The 8,582-nt window shown below is 44.5% G+C and overlaps 1 protein-coding gene across 2 annotated transcripts; it reads right to left on the reverse strand.

Moving 5' to 3' along the window:
- Positions 1 to 1,602: 1,602 nt before the first annotated feature.
- On the reverse strand, positions 1,603 to 8,523 carry LOC115208260 (globoside alpha-1,3-N-acetylgalactosaminyltransferase 1-like). 2 transcript variants are annotated; one of them, XM_029776171.1, is made up of 3 exons: positions 8,164 to 8,522; positions 3,149 to 3,211; positions 1,603 to 2,704 (listed from the first exon to the last, which is right to left on the reverse strand). In XM_029776171.1, exons 1-3 carry the CDS (start codon positions 8,195 to 8,197, stop codon positions 1,743 to 1,745), a joined length of 1,059 nt encoding a protein of 352 aa, XP_029632031.1. In that variant the 5' UTR covers positions 8,198 to 8,522; the 3' UTR covers positions 1,603 to 1,742. The 2 variants fall into 2 exon arrangements, with proteins under 2 accessions (XP_029632031.1, XP_029632032.1); XM_029776172.1 differs by lacking the exon at positions 3,149 to 3,211 and having other exon boundaries at positions 8,164 to 8,523.
- Between the last annotated feature and the right edge of the window lie 59 nt (positions 8,524 to 8,582).

The raw sequence follows: 8,582 nt of genomic DNA on the forward strand, positions 1-8,582 counted from the left end.
AGCATTCTTCAAGTAGCATGCGTAAATCACTTATTCCTTTTATCAGTGTTTAAAGTTAATGTCGGTGTATAAAGATGAACCGTAGTGGTTTGTTTGAAGTTTGAGCTTGATTTTCTGTTGACTTGCACTAAAGATGAGGATGCAGATTTGTGACAATTAAAGGGCAACTCCGCCACTTTTCAACCTCATATTTATTATCTCCAGCACCAAAGCAATGTCTACATACATGTGAAAACAGTATGTCTATGATCTGTGGTTAAAAATATTACAAGAAAGGGCCTAAAAAATGCTTTTCTGTGACTTCACATGGTAGGATTAAAAGTAAGAAAAACACTGATTTTCCAAACCTGGAACAATTTTTTAGCCAGAGAGAGCGTATCTTCTTGCTGCCCACATCACAATCTCATAGTGTTTGAAAATCAGTTGTACAATTCTTTTTTACTTTTGATGATGTCATTGGGTAGAACTTTTTAACATTAGATTTTTTTCTACAAAATGTAGAAATGCAAAGTTTTCACATATGTAGACACTGGTTTGGTGCTGGAGATAATGAATATGAGGTTGAAAAGTGGCGAAGTTGCCCTTTAAGCCAACAGCTATGCAAATAACATATATATCCAAAAACTTGTTTGTGGATATTTTGGATAGTTTGAACCTCTACAGATGTGTTCTATCAAAAGGAAGTGTTACTGTGGAAGCATGACCAAGACTGTTAAGAGTTCACTGGGACTGTGAGACAGTAAAAACTGAAGAAAGACCATTTGGCCCTGGAAACAGCCACTTTTGGCAGTGGGAAAAAGCCATCTGCCTGTGTTAGCCTTCCCATTGAAGAGTAGTAGCATGCAAGAATGGGAGGAGAGGGAGACCGAGAGAGAAACAGAGCGAGAGAGAGTAATGCTAGAACATGTTAGAGAACCTAAAAAAGTCTAATTTGATTAAATCCATAAAACTAAGAATGAGTGTCTTATGAGATGGATATCGCTAAGCTTCTCTTCACCCGAGGAAGATATTGAAACATTTGTGTGTTTAAAAAGTTGATGAGTTATAGCTGGTCTTTTTGTGTAATTTTCAGTATTCTCATGTTTCTTCCCAAGCGCCTTTCACTATATTGATATGCCGAGTGCATATTCGATTTCACCCAGCACCGAATGTGCTGTAAACGACCGGTTGGGGAACAAACATTTTCGTAAGCAGTATAAGAAAGAGGATACTTATTACATTGACAATGGGAACACTTTGCCTAGTGTCCTCTAGTTCTGCACACACACAGCCCTGAACACAAAGGCCAACATGGCACGTGGGGAAGCAGCATCCCACTGCTGTGTATTTAAAGACCTTGAAACGGCAGCTCCACCAGTTAATGATTGGCCAGTGCAGTGAAAGTGGGCACTTACAATGTTGACTCTTATTGGAAACCACAAAAGCCTTAGGAGTCGTATCTCCAAGCTGACGTTAATGGTATAGGCCTGTGTCTAAAGAGACAGGTTAATTCATTTTTTGTCTGGTGCAGAAGAGATAGGCTGCAGACGAACACACACGCGTGCACGCACGCACACACACACACGCACGCACGCACGCACACACACACACTATTCACTCCAATGGGTCTGCTGCCATTAGTTTATTTACTGACACATCAAAAGATTCCAAGGGATCCTTGTGTTTGCCTTAAAATTGCTTTTTGAATTTGTCTACATTTTATGGTCGTTATAATTCTATGACAAAGCAAAGAAATAACCCTCTCAGCAGTTCTGCTCCTGTCTCTTTTGTGGCTCCAGGGAGTCACACTGCCTCCCCAGGGACACCACCCTCCTTGTGGGCACGTCGGCGGCCAGGGTTGAGTCCCACCAGCTGTACTCGGGCGAGAGGACACAGGTGGGCCTGCGGTTGATCAGGTAGCGGTTGAGGTAGCTCTCCTCCAGTCCGCGAGCCCTCAGCCCCTTTTCCTGGTCCTGGAGGATGAGCTGGGAGCAGGCCTGGGCCATGGCGTACACCTCGCCGCACAGACCCCCGTACAGCTCCGACGTGTAGTAGTAGTCGCCCTCGTCCTCCTCCACGTGGGCCAGCGAGGCGGGCTCGCGCTCGTACGGGAAGGAGTGGCGGGGCATGCCGTAGAGCTCCGGGTGCAGAGCGGCCACCAGCTCCCCCAGGATCTCAGCTCCCACCGGGGCCACCAGCTCCTGGTCCACGTCCATGCAGAAGACGTACTCCACCTCGTGCCTGACCGGCTCTTTAATGGTGGCCGCCAGCAGGGCCATGCGGCCCTGGGCTAGACGCTCCCAGCCGGGCATTTCCGCCACAGGGACCACCCTCAGCTCTCTGCCGGGGCCCAGCGGGGTCGGGGGATCCAGGTTGCGAGGGCTGTCTGTAAGAACGTAGTAGACCACGGTGTTGCCGGGCAGGAAGTAGAGCTCGGCCGAGGAGAGGAAGCGGCGCAGGAAGTGGCCGTAGGGCCCCACGGCGAGCGTCAGCAGGCCTGTGCGGACGCTGCGGTGGGCAAACTCGGCCCTCCGCCACGCTGAGCCGTCAGAGTCGCCCCACACCAGAGGAGCGCCCCAGGATGTCTCCAGGGGGAGGCGCTGTTGCTGTTCCTCCACACTGCCCACCCCTATGTCTCTGACCTCACTTCCTGATTCTGCCTCCTGAGAAAGAGGAAGAGGGTGCGTGTCCACCTTGAGCACTGCTCTCCTCCATCTTAAAAAGTCTGAGGAGAAAAAAAGTAAAGAATTTGTCAACCATGTTCATAACGTGCAATTTATTAACTTTTACAGATTAATTACATAGAAACACATCAACTATACGATAGGAACAAATCAAATATTTAGTGTGAGGGGTTCTATTACAATGTGAAGCAATTAGAGCAGTGCACTTTTCTAATGAAGTTTAGAATGTATTGAGTTGGTCTTAATTATCTTCATCTGTCCATATTACCACAGAATGTTTGGAAAGACGTGTCACCGAATTGTTTGTCAGTATCATATTTTCTTAGCAGACTGCTGAAAATGGCTGAAATGAAGGGAACTACTTTTAGACACCAGTCAGGGCAAATGAGGTTACAGCACGAAAGGTACCCTGACAAAAACAAAAGCGTTCTCCACTTCCTGGGCACAGAATGTGACTAGAGAACAAATACTGATGTAACACTCACATACGAGCAGAGATAGGAGCAGACAGTACAGGACCAGCTGCTTCTTGGTCACTCTGACTGACCCTGTTGGATATAACACAACATAGCCTACTGGTTAACTGACCTGGGGCTGGTGTGTACAGATAAACACACACACACACACACACACACACACACACACACACACACACACACACACACACACACACACACACACACACACACACACACACACACACACACACAAACTTACCACACTGGTTCCATCAGCCTAGAATACACAGTAATGGATCTGTGGCCCTTTTGATTCGAAGAGGGAGAGCATACATTCCTATCTTATTTACTGCAGTGGGCTAAGTCAGGGTCACACAGAGTGTTCCTTGGTAGTCTTAAACAAATCTATTTTGAAACAAAAGTATACACTTCACACACATGGTTATGGGCTTAAAAAAAGAAAACACCTATACCATGTCAGATATAGAGTTGAAATGTATTCAATTTTTATACTTTACAATTGAAGTCGGAAGTTTACATATACTTAGGTTAGAGTCATAAAACTTGTTTTTCAACCACTCCACAAATTTCTTGTTAACAAACTATAGTTTTGCCAAGTCGGTTAAGACATCTACTTTGTGCATGACACAAGTCATTTTTCCAACAATTGTTTACAGACAGATTATTTCACTTATACTTCACTCTATCACAATTCCAGTGGGTCAGAAGTTTACATACACTAAATTAACTGTGCCTTTAAACAGCTTGGAAAATTCCAGAAAATGATGTCATGGCTTTCTGATAGGCTAATTGACATCATTTGAGTCAATTGGAGTTATACCTGTGGATGTATTTCAAGGCCTACCTTCAAACTCGATGACTCTTTGCTTGACATCATGGGAAAATCAAAAGAAATCAGCCAAGACCTCAGAAACGCCTGAAGGTACCACGTTCATCTGTACAAACAATAGTACGCAAGTATAAACACCATGGGAACAAGCAGCTATCATACCGCTCAGGAAGGAGACGCGTTCTCCTAGATATGAACGTACTTTGGTGTGAGAAGTGCAAATCAATCCCAGAACAACAGTAAAGGACCTTGTGAAGATGCTGGAGGAAACAGATTCAACAGTATCTATATCCACAGTAAAACGGGTCCTATATTGACATAACCTGAAAGGCCGCTCAGCAAAAAAGAAGTCACTGCTCCAAAACCTCCATAAAAAAAGCCAGACTACGGTTTGCAACTGCACATGGGGACAAAGATCATGCTTTTTGGAGAAATGTTCTCTGGTCTGATGAAACAAAAATAGAACTGTTTGGCCATAATGACCATCGTTATGTTCAGAGGGAAAAATGGGGAGGCATGCAAGCCGAAGAGCACCATCCCAACCGTGAAGCACGGGAGTGGCAGCATCATGTTGTGGGGGTGCTTTGCTGCAGGAGGGACTGGTGCACTTCACAAAATAGAGGGCATCATTAGCAAGGAAAATTATGTGGATATATTGAAGCAACATCTCAAGACATCAGTCAGGAAGTTAAAGCTTGGTCACAAAAGGGTCTTCCAAATGGACAATGACCCCAAGCGTACTTCCAAAGTTGTGGCAAAATGGCTTAAGGACAACAAAGTCAAGGTATTGGAGTGGCCATCATAAAGCCCTAACCTCAATCCTATAGAAAATTTGTGGGCAGAACTGAAAAAGCATGTGCAAGCAAGGAGGCCTACAAACCTGACTAAGTTACACCAGCTCTGTCAGGAAGAATGGGCCAAAATTCACCCAACTTATTGTGGGAAGCTTGTAGAAGGCTACCCAAATCGTTTGACCCAAGTTAAACAATTTAATGGCAATGCTACCAAATACTAATTGAGTGTATGTAAACTTCTGGCCCACTGGGAATGTGATGAAAGAAATAAAAACTGAAATAAATCATTCTCTCTACTATTATTCTGACATTTCACATCCTTAAAATAAAGTGGTGATCCTAACTGACCTAAGACAAAGAATTTTTACTAGGATTAAATGTCAGGAATTGTGAAAAACGGAGTTTAAATGTATTTGGCTAAGGTGTATGTAAACTTAACTTAAATATAACAAAACCATTTTATATAGAAACACCAGATTTTAAGCAGGTTTTTGAAATAATGTTGACTAATTATGAAATGATGAACAATATTAATAACATTCCACCCATGAGGCCACTAGAGGGCGATTTGGTAATTTCACTGCAGGAAAGGACTACAGGCCCAGTGCAGTCAAAAATGTGTTTTATATACACTGCTCAAAAAAATAAAGGGAACATTTAAACAACACAATGTAACTCCAAGTCAATCACACTTCTGTGAAATCAAACTGTCCACTTAGGAAGCAACACTGATTGACAATACATTTCACATGCTGTTGTGCAAATGGAATAGACAACAGGTGGAAATTATAGGCAATTAGCAAGACACCCCCAATAAAGGAGTGGTTCTGCAGGTGGGGACCACAGACCACTTCTCAGTTCCTATGCTTCCTGGCTGATGTTTTGGTCACTTTTGAATGCTGGCGGTGCTTTCACTCTAGTGGTAGCATGAGACGGAGTCTACAACCCACACAAGTGGCTCAGGTAGTGCAGCTCATCCAGGATGGCACATCAATGCGAGCTGTGGCAAGAAGGTTTGCTGTGTCTGTCAGCGTAGTGTCCAGAGCATGGAGGCGCTACCAGGAGACAGGCCAGTACATCAGGAGACGTGGAGGAGGCCGTAGGAGGGCAACAACCCAGCAGCAGGACCGCTACCTCCGCCTTTGTGCAAGGAGGAGCAGGAGAAGCACTGCCAGAGCCCTGCAAAATGACCTCCAGCAGGCCACAAATGTGCATGTGTCTGCTCAAACGGTCAGAAACAGACTCCATGAGGGTGGTATGAGGGCCCGACGTCCACAGGTGGGGGTTGTGCTTACAGCCCAACACCGTGCAGGACGTTTGGCATTTGCCAGAGAACACCAAGATTGGCAAATTCGCCACTGGCGCCCTGTGCTCTTCACAGATGAAAGCTGGTTCACACTGAGCACGTGACAGACGTGACAGAGTCTGGAGATGCCGTGGAGAACGTTCTGCTGCCTGAAACATCCTCCAGCATGACCGGTTTGGCGGTGGGTCAGTCATGGTGTGGGGTGGCATTTCTTTGGGGGGCCGCACAGCCCTCCATGTGCTCGCCAGAGGTAGCCTGACTGCCATTAGGTACCGAGATGAGATCCTCAGACCCTTTGTGAGACCATATGCTGGTGCGGTTGGCCCTGGGTTCCTCCTAATGCAAGACAATGCTAGACCTCATGTGGCTGGAGTGTGTCAGCAGTTCCTGCAAGAGGAAGGCATTGATGCTATGGACTGGTCCGCCCGTTCCCCAGACCTGAATCCAATTGAGCACATCTGGGACATCATGTCTCGCTCCATCCACCAACGCCACGTTGCACCACAGACTGTCCAGGAGTTGGCGGATGCTTTAGTCCAGGTCTGGGAGGAGATCCCTCAGGAGACCATCCGCCACCTCATCAGGAGCATGCCCAGGCGTTGTAGGGAGGTCATACAGGCACGTGGAGGCCACACACACTACTGAGCCTCATTTTGACTTGTTTTAAGGACATTACATCAAAGTTGGATCAGCCTGTAGTGTGGTTTTCCACTTTAATTTTGAGTGTGACTCCAAATCCAGACCTCCATGGGTTGATAAATTGGATTTCCATTGATTATTTTTGTGTGATTTTGTTGTCAGCACATTCAACTATGTAAAGAAAAAAGTATTTAATAAGATTATTTCTTTCATTCAGATCTAGGATGTGTTGTTTAAGTGTTCCTTTTATTTTTTGAGCAGTATATATTCCCACACTATGAGTTTGGAATAATACTGTGAAGTTGTGAAAATTATGATAATGCCCTTTTAGTGTAACAGTTGTTTTAAAACGCAGCCTGAAATGCAGCCTGTTTTGGTGCGATGGAGTTTGGCCTGCCTGGTGGCATCACCAATTAGTTAATAGACCAATAATTAATCAATCAATCAAATGTATTTATAAATCCCCTTTTACATCAGCCGATGTCACAAAGTGCTATACCAAAACCCATCCTAAAACCCCAAACAGCAAGCAATGCAGATGTAGAAGCACGTAGAAGAAGACAGAAGATAGTTCCAAAACTCTCTGCCAATAACAGCTAGTTTTCAGTTTCCCCCTCCCTGCTCAGAACACTCTCAGACAGTCCTAGCGAAATTCTTGTTTGAGAAATTGCTCTTTTCTCTTAGCTAAAAAGCCATTTTTCATAATTTTTTTAAACTATTTTAATTAAAGACAATCACAGTAAGGTACTTAATTGTTACCCAGAAATGATTTGATATTGAGATAAAAACAGCTGGATTGGGCCTTTATGTACACAGCTTACAAACGTCTCAGTGGCCCTGAAAATGAAGCATTGATGAGGGAAGAAATGTTACAAGTCCAGGTTGGGAATGAGAAGAATGCACTTACACTCCTTTTAGTAGTGAAAGTCTCTCTCGGTATCATTACAGAACTTGTAGGCTGTGTCACCCAAGGCTACATTCTAAATTAACCTGTTTCATGTAGGCCTACTATCGTGTCCTGAAAGTCTTGTAGTCAGTGAGCTACCAAGATCTTATCTAAGAAACAAAGATCCAAAATGTCAAATCAGGACGCCAGGATTGTGTTCATTAGGGGACACAGTAGAAAAACTTTTGCAATAGAAAATGAAAACAAGTGTTTCTTTCCGGGTCTCCTGTTTCACTCTGTTTTTGCAGCGTTTTCTTCTGTTTCATGCCTACTGCACAGGTTGATTGCTTCGGATAGAACAGTATGAGGTTAAAACATGAACCAAAAAAAAATCTCTCATTCTCCTCCATTTCGCAATTGGAAAAACCATGACCTGTTCACCGTTGCCTGCGATGTGAGTATTCACAGAGAGAGGAAACTGAGGTATAGAGAGAAATAAGGAGAGAGAGGGAGAGAGAGAGAGGAAAAGAAGAAGTGAAGGTGCCTTGATGGATAAGTTGGACTGACCTGAGAGCAGTTTGCAGAGTGGGAACAGCACCATGTTCTGGATAGACAAGAAGTGGCAGCAAGACCTGGCTTTGGGCTGAGACCTGGATGGCTGCCAGGATACTCCTTTTTTCTCTCTCCCTCTCTCTCTTTCTTTCTCTAAGTCTAGCGCTTTTTAAGATATCAATATTGTCTTTCTCAGTCGTCTTTCTCCGTTGTGTTTTCCTCTCTCATATCCCACCTCCTTGTCTTTCCTCCGCCTTTTCCTTTCTCCCCCTCTCTTTTCACTCTTTCCGCTTCAGGCTTCTGGATGCTTCTCATCTGGATCATGCCCTAAGCAACCAGATGTTTTGGGAATCTGGGCAGATGGGATGAGTTTGGAAATAAGATATGGAGAGAAAGGAGATGAGAAGGAGTGGAAGAGAGGAAATTAGAGTGGA

Source organism: Salmo trutta, chromosome 14, assembly GCF_901001165.1.
Source record: "Salmo trutta chromosome 14, fSalTru1.1, whole genome shotgun sequence".
In the NCBI taxonomy this organism is placed as follows: domain Eukaryota; kingdom Metazoa; phylum Chordata; class Actinopteri; order Salmoniformes; family Salmonidae; genus Salmo; species Salmo trutta.

What these genes read in the sequence shown, in the direction of transcription:
- LOC115208260 (XM_029776171.1), bottom strand. Translation starts at nt 8,197, where the DNA reads ATGGTGCTGTTCCCACTCTGCAAACTGCTCTCAG. An exon ending in ACTCTGCAAACTGCTCTCAG is followed by an intron (nt 3,212 to 8,163) that starts GTCAGTCCAACT and finishes TATATCCAACAG; the next exon opens with GGTCAGTCAGAGTGACCAAG. An exon ending in GCTCCTATCTCTGCTCGTAT is followed by an intron (nt 2,705 to 3,148) that starts GTGAGTGTTACA and finishes TTTTCTCCTCAG; the next exon opens with ACTTTTTAAGATGGAGGAGA.